The sequence below is a fragment of the Nannobrachium achirus genome, assembly GCF_963921795.1.
Source record: "Nannobrachium achirus genome assembly, chromosome: 4".
Taxonomy (NCBI): domain Eukaryota; kingdom Metazoa; phylum Chordata; class Actinopteri; order Myctophiformes; family Myctophidae; genus Nannobrachium; species Nannobrachium achirus.
The window spans coordinates 50,371,049-50,387,302 of NC_137813.1; the positions used below are offsets into that span (position 1 = coordinate 50,371,049).

General features: G+C 42.8%; 1 protein-coding gene across 1 annotated transcript; it reads right to left on the reverse strand.

Annotated features, from left to right (window-relative positions):
• Positions 1-2,723: 2,723 nt before the first annotated feature.
• On the reverse strand, positions 2,724-9,517 carry pyya (peptide YYa; the record flags this gene model as incomplete). The annotated part of the gene is made up of 3 exons (XM_080723366.1): positions 2,724-2,748; positions 3,496-3,576; positions 9,330-9,517. The coding sequence occupies 3 exons, from the start codon at positions 9,515-9,517 to the stop codon at positions 2,724-2,726; spliced, it is 294 nt and encodes a 97-aa protein (XP_080579492.1).
• Positions 9,518-16,254: the final 6,737 nt, after the last annotated feature.

The following is a 16,254-nucleotide window of genomic DNA, read 5'->3' on the forward strand; positions in this document are numbered from 1 at the left end:
GCTGAAGCTAGCAATTCAGGGGCTGGAGCCAGGCTTTGAGCCAGTGTCTCTTGATATTATATGGATTGAATGAGCATGGATTATTATGAGTAGAGATCTAGTCCACCCGCTTTGTTCAAGTTAAACAAAACTCCCAGTTACATCTGCCATGGCCATGTGCTCTTGAGCAAAGAATCAATTCCCAAATTGCTCCAGCATTAACCACTTAAACCCCAGCATCCCTATTGTGGGGAAAGCTTTCGCAGAAAATAGCAGATCGACAAGCTTGCAATGCGTTGCGATGCGACTTGTAAGCAGATCGACAAGCTTGCAATGCGTTGCAAACTTGCGATGCGACTTGTAAGCTTGTCGATCTGCTATTTTCTGTGAAAGCTATCCCGACAGTAACAGAAAACAGAAAATACACTAGTATGGACTGGAACCCTGAGGGACTCCGGTCAACCATATGGGGTTTATGTTAGAGCAGTGGTTTTCAACCAGTGGTCCAGGGACCAACAGCGGTCCTTGAGGGAGTTCCAGGTGGTCCCCAGATACATGATGGAGAGTTTGTAACCAAATGGACCCTTATACTGTATATCTACACCAAATGGGGTCCATTTGGTTTCATTTTATGCATTCAAGTGTTAAATTATTGTTAAACATCTGCATTACTTAATTAAAAGAAGTCTACACAATTAGAGAATTTAGAAAATGTGTTATTTTGATACAGCATGGAATTGTGGACCAAATCTTATCCGACGACAACAAAATATTCTAAGTTTGGGGTCTGAGAGGTTACATCTCATCAAAATTGGTCCGTGGCTCGAATGCCGAATCATAAATAATGGTCCTTGATTTGAAAAGGGTTGAAAACCATTGTGTTATCCAACAGGTCAGACACTCAGGAAGTAGAGAGTTTGTCTGCATGAGATTCTGGGACATTGGTTTGTTTAATACCTGTCCGGGTGACTGTCCTTGAGCAAGACAAGAACCCCTATCTATAGACGGGTTTCTGGTCCAAGTTACACTGATAAAACTAGATGCGTGCGCAGAGTCCGTACCAAAATTAGCCAATGAAACCAGCGCTCCCCAAAACAACAGGTTTGGGGATTGGACGGAATTGATTACATGATACAGTCAGCTGTGCATTTAGTCTCAATGTTTGTAAACAAGAAACCCGTCTATACCTGTCGGTGAACATAAACTTCCTATAGCTTTTTAGATAAAGGCCATTTATTATTTTAAAGTATTTTGCACCATTATGCTGGGCAGGTGTTTGTGGGATGTGAGAGTTACTAAGTCTTGTCTTTTGGTCGGCTGTGAAAGTTTCACTTTCACTTCTTCCATTTAATTTCTCTTCCTGAGTGCTGGAAGAAAGTTAATTTCCCTTTAATTGAGACTGATGATTGATTAGTATAGTGTGTGTGTGTGTGTGTGTGTGTGTGTGTGTGTGTGTGTGTGTGTGTGTGTGTGTGTGTGTGTGTGTGCGTGTGTGCGCGTGTGCGTGCGTGCGTGCGTGCGTGCGTGTGTGACATGTGCGTGAGAGAGAGAGAGAGACTCCTGTCATAATATTTCGTAATTCCCTCCCCAGAGAGTAAAACAATAAATGTGTTTGACAAAACTGATTCCGACGCACAATTTACAGGTAATCACACAGAAAAGCATTTATTTATTTATTCATTGATTTAGTTTCCCACAGCGATCCTTATGGTACCAGCATCATAACAAGTGTTTTAATAGCGATGGGATAATATGGAACACACACTCACACACATAAACAGGACTACACCATGTCCTCCATCCTCAGCATCAGCATCATCATTATTGTAATTACACAGCTCTGATCTGGTATATTATACCCTCATCTCCATAATAAATTATGTACAATTTACTGGTCATGAGAGAGATGAAAGTTGGGGGGTATAGTGGGTTGGGGGTTCAGGTTGGGGGGCCGGGGGGTCAGTTAGAGGTAAAGAGGTCAGTGACCGAGGCGTCATTTCAGAAGTAAATATGGGGGTGGCGAAAATAAGTCCCATTTTCAAAGTGGTGAAAAATAGTGGATCTATGAACTCACGACATGAAGTGTCGTGAGCTCCACTACTTTCGTGATTTTCGCCTACAATGACATGCCCCAAAAATAGGGACACCAGGCTGAAAGTGGTTAATAAATGCGTGCGGCTGCAGAGGAGAAAACGCATATCTATAATGTGTCGCTAATACTCGCTATATAACGTTGATCTGAAATCAGATTAATCATTTAATTTTCAGAGGTTTTCGGGGTAAAGAAAATACATGCATTAAAGCAGTGTTTCTCAAATGTTCAAATTTCACTGACCCAATGTAACTCTGACAGTGTACAAATGGAACCAAATGAACCTGTTAGGGTTCATTTGGTTCCATTTGTACACTGTCAGAGTTGTGACATTCATGTGTTTGCTTGTATGGGTCAACCCCCATAAAGGAACCCACAGTGTCCCTGGAATCCACTTTGAGAAACATTGCATTAAAGAACTAAATTGGGGGTTAAATGTGAACACTAGACCCAGAATGACGCCCCTTGGTCAGTGATGTGCTTCTGGGGACGGGCATGGGGTCGGGGGTGGTAGTGGTAGGTAGGTAGGTAGGTAGGTAGGGGTGAGGAGGTCCAGGGGTGAATTGAGAGGCACATGTCGGCCCCTCCAGGCGCATCGCGGCGAATCACCTGGAGAGAAGGTCCGATGGGGAGGGGCTTAGAGGGGGCGGAGTCACCACGTGTAGGAGTCATCATATCTGTGGGAAAAAAAACACAAACAAAATGTGTGTTTTAGGGATGGGACGATGTGAAAGTTTCACAGCACGATTATTGTGACCAAAGAAATCACGCTTTACCATATTATCACGATAATCACGATTATCACTTCTCCCATAGACAGGCGAGAAGTGAGCACCCCCACCCCCTTGTTTCCCCTATCCTGTACATAGTTTTTTTTATAACTGCGATATTATTGTATGTTTTCTTTGCTTGTTATTTATTATGTCCATGAATTAAATACAGAGGGCTTCCAACGTAAAAAAGACCGTAAAAAGTCTTATTTGGGATGTCTAACTGTACTTGTACTGTACTACATTGCAATTGTATTGACTATACTTGTACTGTTCTCCATTTTTGTCTAATAAAATAATCAATCCAATCAAAATATCCCCCAACATCCATTATCCTGGGGCGGGACATTTTCCAAAAAATAGCAGATCTACAAGCTCACAACGCGTTGTGTGTGTGATCAGGCAGGCAAGTCCCTCTTGCTGTGTGTGTGTGTGTAAGTGTTGCAGTGATGGAAGAAGTACTCATTATTTAGTTAAAGGCAGCAATACTGCAATGTAGAAATACTCTGTTGCAAGTAAAAGTCCCGTAATTCAAAACAGACTTAAGTGCAAACGCATTCGCATTCAAATATACTTCAGTACTGAAAGTAAAAGGACTCGTTTTGCAGAATGTCCCATTTCACATGTTTCCACATGTATAAAAAATGCTGTTACCTTGACCTCTGGTCTCTGGTACTGTCTCCTCCGAACAGCAGTTCTGCCATCGCATCCTCCTGGGCTGAACGCTTCCCATACCTAGAAGAGAGAGAGAGAGAGAGAGAGAGAGAGAGAGAGAGAGAGAGAGAGAGAGGAGGGGGGTGAGAGGGGGCAGTTAAATGATGCAATCTATCTGTCTGTCTCTCTCTGTCTGTCCAGAAAAGCATCATTTCAGAAACCTCTAGTTACTAGAGGTTTGCAAAAAAAAAACATACCCATTCAAGCCCTATTTCATCCCCCGTTTCAAAAAGGTCGATCTATTATTTTCTACAATGACATGTCCAGAATAGGGACATTGGCATTATCATGGTTGAAAGTGGTTCTTGAATGGTTGGTTGGCAGACAAGGAAACACGTGTCCGTGATACAGGTGTGTGTCTCCAACCAACGCATTCTCACTGTCTCATGCCGCTCCCCACAGCCGGGTGCCAGCTCTCTCCACCACCCGTGTCTGTCTGCCCGATCCCGTCACATCCCCACCACACTTCTAATGTGTTAATTTCACAGTCAGATACAGTTTGTGTACTCTGTTTGCACTCCGTGTGTGTGTGTGTGCGTGTGTGTGCGTGTGTGCGTGTGCGCGTGTGTTAAGAGCTATTGGATGGGAACCCTACAGTGTGAACTGTTCTTCCTTAGCCTTCCCATGATGAGCCACCTGTTCCACGTCTCCATACGCCATCCAATCTGATGCCTCATTACACACACACATGTGCACGCTAAAGTGTCTACCTGTGTTTGCTTGTCCGTGTGTCCTTTTCCATTCCTTCCCTGTCTTTGCGCGTGTTTGTTTTTTCATGTATCTGACCATCTGCAAGTGTGCGTGCATGTGTTTGCGTGTGTGTGTGTGTGGGGCACTCTTCTGAGGAGAGGTAACGTATCAACAGTAACACACTGAGTTATGGCTTCCAAACAAATGTATTACAAGGCCAACGATTCGACCAAGTATAGGTCTTCTTCATCAGCCAAAATGAAACCATTTTGCCTGATGAAGACCTGTGGTCGAAACCCATGTAATAAATTTGTTTGGGAGCCATAACTCGGTGTGCAGGAATTCTTGCCCATCTTTGATTCAGGCCTTTTTATCCAGCAGCTGAACTGAATATACAGGTACAAGATGTGCACGCAATCTCCTTATTGAAGTGCGTGCTTCCGGCCCTGTGCAAAAGCAATCACACAGCTCTGTCAGACCTGTCACACCGGTCACATCTGTCACACCTGTCACACCTGTCACATCTGTCACATCTGTCACACCTGTCGAACGGAGCAGAGGTTCAACATGCAAAATGGCTCCACTCCACAATGACTTGTCTCATCTTTTAGGTCTGTCTGTCTGTCTGTCTGTCCGTCTGTCCAGTTGTCGCTTTTCTTCTTTTCTTTTTTCTTTACACATTTTCCCCATTTGCTTTGGCTTGTATATACGGTAAGCTTTCTTTCTCTCTGTCTCTCTTTGCTTTCATTGTCTGTTTTGCTGATCTGCTGCTGGTGCAGCGGGTCTCAGACTGCAGGCTGAACACTAAAACTCTGGTACTTACCGGTACTTGATCTTTTATGGGCCCTATACGAACTTGGATGTATTACGGGCTACACTGAATATCTTTGCTGAAGATAGCCAATCTACTTTAGACCTGATATTTTTGGTGAATGTTCATCCCAGAACAGGCATGCTAAGTGGTTGCCTATAGGTGTTTAAAGTAAAAAATCTAAGGATATGATTTCCTTCAGATAAGCCAATGGCCTCTCTGCTCTCACTCAGATCTCTGATCACGTTTTCTTTTTCTTTAACACAGTTGCCTTTTTTCCCTCACAAGAACAAATATATTTTTTTCCCTCATCTATGGCCCTTAACCATAATTATTTTATGGTTTTATTGTATGGCCAAACGCGTCGATCCCCTGGCTTTTAAGCCCCACCCCCGACTTTCCACAGCACAAGGAGTTCTTCCTATTATCAAAATATCAATGACCTATTTGAATATCATGAATATCAACCACACAGCAGATACCATTCACATAGCCCTATGAGGCAAGGCGACATCGCTTCAGATAAAAAAAAATATGCCATCCGTCAAGTCAGTGCCACAGACCTTTTATACCTAGGAGCTGCAGACTTTGTCTCAGACCCCACTAACCGGATTTGGGAACCTTCCTCGGGTCCATCTGTGCCGCATTTATTGCTCTGGACCTGTTGATGTGGAGGCCTGGAGCTTTTGGGGAATGGCTCGTAATCGAATCATCCAAAGCTAGCGTTGCACGGGGGCAGAAGGGATGCATCATGCGCCGCGTAGTACTATAATATAAAGCCTGATTTATAGTTTGTCATACGGCGGTGTAACGCACCGAAAATAGCAGATTTACAAGCCCACAACGCATGGCATCCTCGGTGCGTTTTGAGCTTTTAAGTTGTTTGTTTTGGCAAGTGACACCGTCACACGAATACGATGGAGCTTTAATTAGGCCATTAGTCAGACAGGGCTGGAGGGTGACATCTGTATGAGCGGGATATTCAGGCAGTCGTTGTTTGTTATAACGCGTCTATACTGAATATAATGGCAGTGCCTCAGAGGTAGAACACTCGTATAGGAACCGGATGTTTCCCAGTTCGATCCCCTATACTCATCCTGGCTTTGTGCCAAAGTGTCCATGAGCAAGACACACATGCAGGTTGGTGCCTTGCACGGTTGCCTCTGCCATTGTGGATAGCAAGAGCCAACATTACAACAGCTACTTTAAGCTTGTCTCATACGTGTCATGACAGTTGACCGATGGTGGTAGAACATTTGTCTTCTGTCTGTCTGTATTGTTGTTGAACATGTGGGATCTCAAAGGGGAAAATGTGAAAGATGAAGTCTAAAGGTTTGCGGTCAATAGACATGAAATCTCGGTTGATCTCTCCTTTGTGCAATGTTAGTGATTTGCTAACCATTTGCTTTTAGTCGTCTCCAACTGAAATATATGTTCATTATTGCATACCAAATACTGTTCATTGATTATGTGACAGAGCAGCTTCTTAGAGACACATTTCTCTATGTTTCAGCACTATATACATGCATATTGACATGTATTGTTATGCTTGTAACATAATATTCCCAGTCCGGTACACATTAGATTACTATACTGCCCTACAAAGGCAGACTGCAGTAACTACGTTTTCGGACACACCGACTTATTTGTGTCGCCCAAAGGTCAAATTAGCCTTCATGATATGGGGCTGTTAAGTATGACATCATTTTGTAGGCAGAGGAGAATTTCTGCCCCTAGTTTCCGTGAATCTTTTTACTATTGTTACTATTTACACATTTTTCTTCTCTTTGTTGTTGAAAGGAAAGTGTTAGAATTATACTTTAGTCGTTATTTTTTAGTCGTGGCTTTTTGAAATAGCGAGGGACAGAAAATGCTCTGGGGGCAGATTCTCCTCTGCCTACAAAATGATGTCACGGCTTAAAAGCCCCATTGGGGGATGAACAATTAGCTCAAGAACAGATATACAATCAGTATATATATATATATATATATATATATATATATATATATATATATATATATATAGTATAATCACTTTAATGCTTTTATCTAATTTGGCTGATCAGCTGTAACACTTTTAAACCCATTTTTTTGTGAAATTGTTGTACGTAGTTACTGCACTCTGCCTTTGTAGGGCAGTATATATGTTGTGACTGGAATCTCTCATATCTTTTTGTTTATCTGCACTGAAAGATGGTGTTATCGGGGGGTCAGTCTCTCCACTCCGACATGTCTCCTTTCCGACATGTCTCCATTCCGACACTAACCCTATCTCTACCCCTAACCCTAAACCTTAGGCCCATGGGAGTGTCGCCACTCCGACAATAAGAAGTCCATTTCGGAGTGGCGACATGTCGGAATGGAGAGAGCCTCCCGTTATCGGGGAGCAGCCTGTTGAAGCCTAATAGCTGTGTGGTTTGTTTGTGAACAAACTTCACTGCTCCAATCACACGTGATTGGTGCCTGAAGAGTTGATTGAGGAGGTGCCCAGCAGTGTGATTAGAGCAGTGGTTTTCAGCCCTTTTCAGCATCAAGGATCATTATGTATTCTGCATGGAGCCACAGACCACCATTTGATGAGATTTAGCCTCTCAGACCCGGCACTTAAAATATGTTGTTATCGTTGGATAAGATTTAGTCCACAATTCCATGCTGTATTGATGTTGGCACCATAGAGAGATAACAGGCAAACGTTGTTCAAAATAACAATTCTTCTACATTCTCTAATTGTGTAGACTTCTTTTAAATCTGTAGACTTCTTTTAAATTAACCCATTCTGGACGGGTACACATTAAAGTGAACACATTTTTGTGTATTACAGTATGTACAGTATGTAGAAACAGTAATTTTTGAAAAAATATTTTACGTTTTTCTGATTTATTTTCTGTGAAAGCAAAAGGTGTAAGCTTTTTGGAATTTTGTTTCTAACTGCTACAGAGGCTGAGTAATACGTTTTCCAGAAAAACAGTGGGTCATTTTCAAATCGGACTTAGGCCTAAATATAAGCCATTTACCATGAGAGGGAGTGGGTTGGCTGATTTCCCACTGTTTCAGGGTTGTGTTTTACCGAATGGTAAATTGCTTTTCTACCACTTCTACCATATAAATGAAAGAAAACACAGTTGTAACTTGCAAGGTTATTTAGTTACAATCATTAATTGTTTCAGTGGGCGGGGTCCATGAGCCAACTCAAGGTTGTTGACTGATTTACCACTGTTTTAAGCCAATCAGAATCCAGTTAGGGTTAGTCATAGAAGGGTGAGTACTGCAGGAGTTTAACCGTAATTTAACTCTCTCAAGAGAGTAAAATGAAAGTAAAATTAAACCAAATGGACCGGTAAGGATCCATTTGGTTTAATTTTACTTACGTTTTACTTAAAGGTCTATAATGGTCCGCAGAGAACAAGAAAAACTAGGTGCTCAGGAGGTACCAGCAAAGTTAAAAACGTGTGGCGGGTGCTACCAGGATCAGTGGGATAAAACTTGAAAAAAGAGAAGGAGGATCCGAGCACTCAAAAAATAAAAAGGAGGGGAACGGACGTAAAAGCAGTGTACTTTATTTCAAGTCATAATAAAAGCCGACATGTTTCGACCCTCTCGGGGTCTTCATCAGGGCATATAAGTATAAGTATATAATGGTCCATTTGGTTACCAACTCTTCCATCATTTAGCTGGGGAATCTCTTCAAGGGAAGCACCTTGGGTGGATTGCTTTTGTACTGTGTGTGTGTGTGTGTGTGTGTGTGTGTGTGTGTGTGTGTGTGTGTGTGTGTGTGTGTGTGTGTGTGTGTGCGTGTGCGTATGTGTAGGGTTGTCACAATTATTACATAATTGTTTAATCGCAATTATTTGACATAATCGCGATTGCTTTTCATAATCGTCATAATAGTTTCGTCATAATCGTCATAATAATGTTGAAAAGTTTTCATATATTTAAACAAAAGTCAAAAATTGTGGAAATAGCCGATCTACAAGCTCACAACACGTCGCGATGCGACACGTTGTGAGCTTGTAGATCAGCTATTTCCACTATCAATGTTATTTTTTAAGTATAAAGTTGTCAAATATGTCAGTAATTGCTTTGTATATTTAGGTTATGTGTCATATCTACCATGTGCAACTTCAAAGCCTAAAAGCCAAACAGAAATGTAATTGTCAACGACAATCGCAATTTTTGAGTGAAAATTAATCGTCATGTAAAATGTCCTAATGGTGACAGTGTGTGTATGTGTGTGTGTGTGTGTGTGTGCGTGCGTGCGTGCGTGCGTGCGTACCTCTGCCTGGTGATGAGGTTGATGTAATGTCTCAGGGCGGTGTAGTACTTGGCCAGTTCCTCGGGCGGGGCGTCTTCGCCGGGGTTCTCGGGTTTGGGGGGGTAGGCGTCCGTCAGGGTGCCCAGACACACCAGCACACACAGCACCACCACCAGCAACACCGTCCACGGCTTCAGCATCACGGACATCTGGGGGGGAAAGAATTCTCCTTCAATTCTCCGGAAAAAAGTCTTATCTCCTTAAATGTTGAATCTATAATAGTACACTCGTATAGAGATTGTCCATATGGGCAAGCGTGGAGGAGTGACAACAATGTCATGTTTCAGGCTGGGGGGGAGGAGGAAGACAGGGAAGGCAGGAGAATAGACAGATACTGTAGAAAAGAACGAGGATAAGTCAGATCTAGCAGGGACATGCTGGGCCCCTGATTCAGCCCGGGAAAAAGAGTTGGAGAGGCAATCATTGCGCGCTATAGAGAGAGATCTCTCTCTATAGTGCTGCTGCTACTTTGCCATTTCAGATCATGACAAGTGGGCCAATTACATGAGTTATATATCGTCGTTGTCGGGTGGAAACCTTGTATGTCCAAAATCGTTTGTTTTGTATTTATCATTTTAAAAATGATTTAAACTAGTGAAAACAGCCGATCTACAAGCACACAACGCCGCGCACCGCGAGGCGTTGTGTGCTTGTGATCTGCTGTTTTCACTACTTTTGTGCGACGGCCTTGTATGATGAAGCAGGGCTTTGCTTTGCGAAAAACTACTTAGTTGGCCGCCCAACTACCAAAATGGAACGAAGGCCGACATTTTTATTTATTTTTTCCTAATGGCCGGCCTGGACCGGCCGGGAATGAACCAGGAGTTGTCCCGCTTTCCCCAATGGCCAGCACGTCCCTGAGATCTAGGTTTTTTGGTTTTGCTGTGTCCAATGTGAAAAAGTGGTGTAAAGTAACTAAGTACATTTACTCAAGTACTGTACTTAAGAACACATTTTTGGTATTTTTACTTTACTGCAGTATTTCCGATTTTCAATACTTTTACTTCTACTCCACTACATCTCAGAGGCAAATATTGTACTTTTACTCCACTAATTATTTGAAAGCTTTAGTTACTTTGTAGGTTTTGATTATTATTACAAAATACCCATGTCAGCCCTATACATTTCAGCCATTTGAAAATAGCCGATCTACAGGCTCACAATGTGTCGCGATGCAACCCATTGTGAGCTTGTAGATCTGCTATTTTCAAAAGGTCTTTATACATTTTGAAATTGTGAAATGGGACATGCTGCATAATGAATACTTTTACTTTTGTAGCCTATATTTTGATACCAATACTTAAGTACTTTTACTTGTAACAGAGTATTTCATTGCCGTATTGATAATTTTACTTATGTAAAAAATGTGAGTACTTTTTCCACCACTGGACAGGTTTCAGACCTCTCCTCCAGGCAGTGGCAGGAGGAGGGTCTTTTTTTCCAAGAGTCCATCCAGTGGGTCGATACAGGTGTGTTAGGGAGGTAAATAAGTCAATCCACAGCTTGAACGTGCAGGCTTTTGCTCCAGTGGAGTGACTTATTGCTAGTGTTTGAGTCTCTTGGCCGATTACTGCCGAGCGCCTGGGGATGACTGGGGAACAATCCGGTCTAGATGGAAATCAATACCAAAGAACACAGCCCTAATTTCACACATCATCAAGGAGATGTCTCCAAACTGTTATGAATTAGCCTAGATGATGATACTCATAATAACCTTGGGCTTATGTGTAAGCCTGTAAGGTCTGCGACTGGGTTATTGACACAGCAGAGAGGATATTCAAATTTCCAGCCAAATTCGTTTTAACAACACTGGAAAAAAGGGACGTGCATGGTTAAACATTTTCACATTGGGGTTTTTATAGCAACCACCGTCTCTTTGGCTGCAAAAATATCATTTAATTTTCAAAAGAACCAATCGAAATATGTCCAAGCTGCAGACAAGATAATTTCAGCTCCAAATGGATCAATGAAAACAGCAAAGGTGATTGCTCGAAAGGCATGTTGCCCACCGGGGATAATGCATCTCTAATAAATCGATAAAATATGCCTTGTTCTGATATACTGTTCATTCATTTTCAACTGATTGGAGTGAGGAACATGTCAACTTGTCAAGGCACAAAAGCTAGAGCAGGGCGCAAGTCTTTGACGCAGTTGCGCCTATTACGCACGGCTCTATCCATGATTTCTACAAAGTGCTTTTGTTAGGTCCTATAGCCTAGCCTATATTGTAAAACTGCTACAACTCAATAAACATGAACATACTTTAAGTGAGGAAGGCTCGTTACAGCCATAACCAGCTCCTTTAAGAATGTTGTCGAAGCAGAGCAGCTCCAATTTTTTTTTAACACATCATCATAAGAAGTGCAATAATCACGATACGGGTATTTTTAAGTGATTTTGCGATTTCAACTCTACAACTACCTTACTGTACGCATAAGAAAATGCATGCCCTTGACCTTTAATATTTGAAAAATAATTCACAGTCCTCATGGACCCTATTTAGAAAAAAAATGCATGCCTAAAATGTGTGTACCTTTTGAAAACAATAATTCTAATAATTAGGCCTATGCGTCATTGGACCAATTAAGGTTTTACGCAAAACGCGCGCTCTCCTTGGTGCTGAAATAGCGCTCTTTAAATAGTGTTGGATAATTGCTTCACATTCAAAAGTTTCACAATGCTAATCAATAAAACATCTATTCTATTCCTCAGCCAGATGAGATGAGGCTGCCAGTTAAACTGGTCACTGCCTGCCGCGTCTATTACGCACATGCAGCAGCCTCAGAGGCGTCAATTGGGTATGGCAAGCTATGGCAGCTGCCATTGGCTACATGGGGACATAATAAAATCTACTTTTCATTGAGCCTTTTGCTAAGGTATGGCAGCAATACACCAGTCATGTTGCCATACCTTAGCTTTTGCTGAACTGACGCCACTGAGCAGCCTATTTAGCTATTTCATGAGCAGTCGCCATCACCAAACATTTTAGTCGCTTCAAGTTTTAGGCTGCGCTGCACTTTAGAAAAGACAACGTTTGTATAGCCCGTCCGTTTAAAAAAAATGCCTCTCAGAAGAAGCTGAATCAAGTTCAGTTCAAATAAATGCACTTACTTTGAGAGGAGTTGGTTGGAGAGCCACAGGTAGATGTTGCAGCAACAGGTGGAGAGTCTAGCTGCTGGTTCTGCTGCTGGTGCGCTGCTCTGTCAAGGGAACTTAACTCGTTCAAACCGGTGCTTCTTCTTGATCTCCAGACCTCCGCTCTTCTGCTGTGTCAAACCGACGAGCGTGGTGATTTATATATGCTGTCGCCACCAGCTTCATCACCCCGCTGGAGAGGAGGGAGGAAAGACGTAGGCTACGCGCGCGCGCGTGTGCCTGTGTGTGTGTGTGTGTGTGTGTGTGTGCGTGTGTGTGTGCGTGCGAAGAAGTGGGAGGAGGAGAGGCCAAATGCGTCAGATGATGATGATGATGATGATCACTTCATACCCAAAAGGTAGACCTATGGTGTGCTATTATTTCCATTTTTCCATTATTTGACTTAACAGATCGACGACATAAGGATTTGAACTGATGCTGTGTGACTGAGGCATTATAGACACACAAACATTTTACAAACATTTCAGGTATTCCGCTCAGCTGACGCATGATGGTCGGGTCATGGTCTGGCCTGTAGGCCTACTTTTCGAAAGTAGTCAGGCAGAGGTTTTACTGCTGCAGTGGTTCTCAACCAGAGGTCTGGGGACCAACGCCAGGGTTCCAGGTGGTCCCCAGCTAAATGATGGAGAGTTGGTAACAACATGGACCCTTATAGATCTTTAACGGGTCCATTTGGTTTCATTTATTGTTAAACATCTGCATTACTTAATTTACAAGAAGTCTACACAATTAGATGTAGAATAATTGTTATTTGCCTGTTATCTCTCCCATATGGTACCAACATCAGTACAACATGGAATTGTGGACAAAATCTTATCCAAGGAGAGGGGTCTGCATGAGAGGCTAAATCTCATCAAATGTTGGTCCGTGACTCAAATACCGAATAAATAATGGACCTTGATATGAACACCACTGATATAATCTTGGTCCTTCAGAGAGTCTGTGGTATATGGCAGATTGAGACATTGCAGAGGTGAAAGATAGATGTGTCTGTCTGTCTGTCTGTCTGTCTGTCTGTCTCTTAATTGTCCTTTGCTGGCTGAAAGCCTTTGTCATACATACCTGGATGCTTTGCAGGTGTTTATATGAGCGTGGTCACAGTTCGAATTGACCAGCAAATCTACCCACATTGATTGATTGGTTGAATACTTAATAGTTTTCTTAATAGTTTAGCCTACAGAGTTATGATTTTTGAGCGGTGGTAAACCGCTCCTAAGAGTGGCTGTGCGTGTGTCTGTAGCCACTTTTCCTCAGCGTTTTGCCATAGCAATGTGTTTTCCTCAGCGTTTTGCCATAGCAATATGTGTGTGTGTGTGTGTGTGTGTGTGTGTGTGTGTGTGTGTGTGTGTGTGTGTGTGTGTGTGTGTGTGTGTGTGTGTGTGTGTGTGTGTAGCCATATTACATCACCAATTACATCCTAGACTATCCTTGTCTTTTTCCTCAGCGTTTTGCCATAGCAATGTGTTTTCCTCAGTGTTTTGCCATAGCAATGTGCGTGTGTGTGTAGCCTGTATCACATCACCAATTACCAATTGAAGACGTTATGCAAGCACGACCACCGCTCACTTCACATTGGGTGTGATTTTTACAATGATTGTTCATCAAGTCACACCAAGGGGAATGCAATGTCAGCAGCATACATGTACCCGGTCACTGTTACTGGCAGCCACATTTTATTTAGTCTTTGGCCTCATTTGAACTGTGCACGTCCTCCGTTCACAGCACCTCCACATCACACAGGTCACCGCCAGGAAAGCAGCCAATCAGCAGAACAGCGAGTTGACACCCATGGGTGCCACATCAATCAAATAATAGCAACATTCCATCTGCTGGTATAACGGATCACATCAATATACAGACGACCGCTGTCTTCTAGTAGACAGATTTGATTAGATTGTATTGGCTAGCTTTCTTACCTATACCTTCTCTAACACCATGCTGAGTGTCTGTGTGTGTATGCGTGTGTTTGTTTGTGTGTGTGTGTGTGTGTGTGTTCGTGTGTGTGTGTGTGTGTGTGTGTGTGTGTGTGTGTGTGTGTGTGTGTGTGTGTGTGTGTGTGTGTGTGTGTGTGTGTGTGAGAGGGGGGGGGGGAAGAGAGAGACAGAGACAGAGTGTTAAAACTGCCACTAGGTGGGTGTACTGGTTCAGCAATATTGTGAGAGATAGACATTGACACACAGTCAGTCAGTCAGTCAGTCAGTCAGTCAGCCAGACAGACAGACAGACAGACAGACAGACAGACAGACAGACAGACAGACAGACAGACAGTCAGTCAGTCAGTCAGTCAGTCAGTCAGTCAGTCAGTCAGTCAGTCAGTCAGTCAGTCAGTCATTGTAATCTAGTTATAACCCAGACCGGTGACAGCAGCTATAGGGAGAAAATGGCGAGGCAGCATCGGTGACGTAGGCAGACCTGTTATGCCTTTAATACACAATTTGCCCCCCCTCCATTCCAAATGCCTTTTAGTTTTACTCCATTTGTTATTCCTCCTTTTTCTGTAATGTTATAACTTAAGGGTTATTTCCACCCGTTCTTTTGTATCTCAGGGTTTGAATCCACATCTCACCTCATATATTCCATTCCATCCATCCATCTTCAACCGCTTATCCGGAATTGGTCATTCTATTCTATTCTATTCTATTCTATTCTATTCTATTCTATTCCATTTTACATGAAAGGAAGCCTGTGGCGTAGGTATAGGGGACGCCACTGACGGAAGCCCTTCTATCATCCTTGTGTCTTTCACCATTTCACAGTACACAGTCAAATCCTGATTAATGAAGCATAAAGTTAATTTATGCAGGACACGTGAGTCTCGTGTGAGTCTGTAATCAGCTGTCAGTCAGCTCCTATTCCTATTCCTCATTCACAGATCTACTGGTCATTACGTCACACTGTCATACTCCAATCAGACCGCTCTGTAAGGGAGGCTCCTTTAAATACGGCTTGCATTCACTGTAGCTCTGCTTGGCTTGCTGCCTGATTCCCATCCGCTGCTGCTTTGTTGCCTCCTCCACAACAGCCTCCACCTTTTGATCAGAGTCTGGCATATAGGCTCAAATATTGTGATTTATGTCACGCTAATGTGTCTAATATGTATTGCCATTGTACTGCTATTGTATCCCTATGGGGTTTTGCTTAACATTCCCTAATTTTGCATAGCAGGCTGCTTGGACCAAATTCAGGGAACATCTCCGAAACGCCAAATATAAGTGTAATCCATCTGTTGCAATAAATGGTTAAATCTACTTAGACGTGATTGTTCCTGACTGCAATTAATTTAACTCGGAGGGCCCTTATCTTCCAGTGTCAATTCACGTTGTAGTTGATTGGCTCCTTCACTGGTGATGGTCTGGGCGATGTGGCGGTGCCGTCGTGAACAGCCCAATAACGTGCCATCTAACTAGCACAACTGAAGATGGACACACCCCCGACGCAATTGCACCCTGCGTCCGGCGCCATAGATCGTCCAAATAGGGCACTGAGGGCCCAATTTCAATGACGGATTGAGGAGACACAAACAATTTTATGCTGAGGAAAAGTGAAAGCGTCTATAGCAGTAGTATTAACATTGTGATATGATTTCCAAGACACAACCGCGATATCTTTATCAACTTAATAATCAAACGCCTCATTCTCAGCTATGTTCTTTATTTAAACTGCCAATTAATGCATGACAGTGAAGCTGGGATGTGCATCCTTCGGAGCACTAAAGTAGATGTTGCAGCTA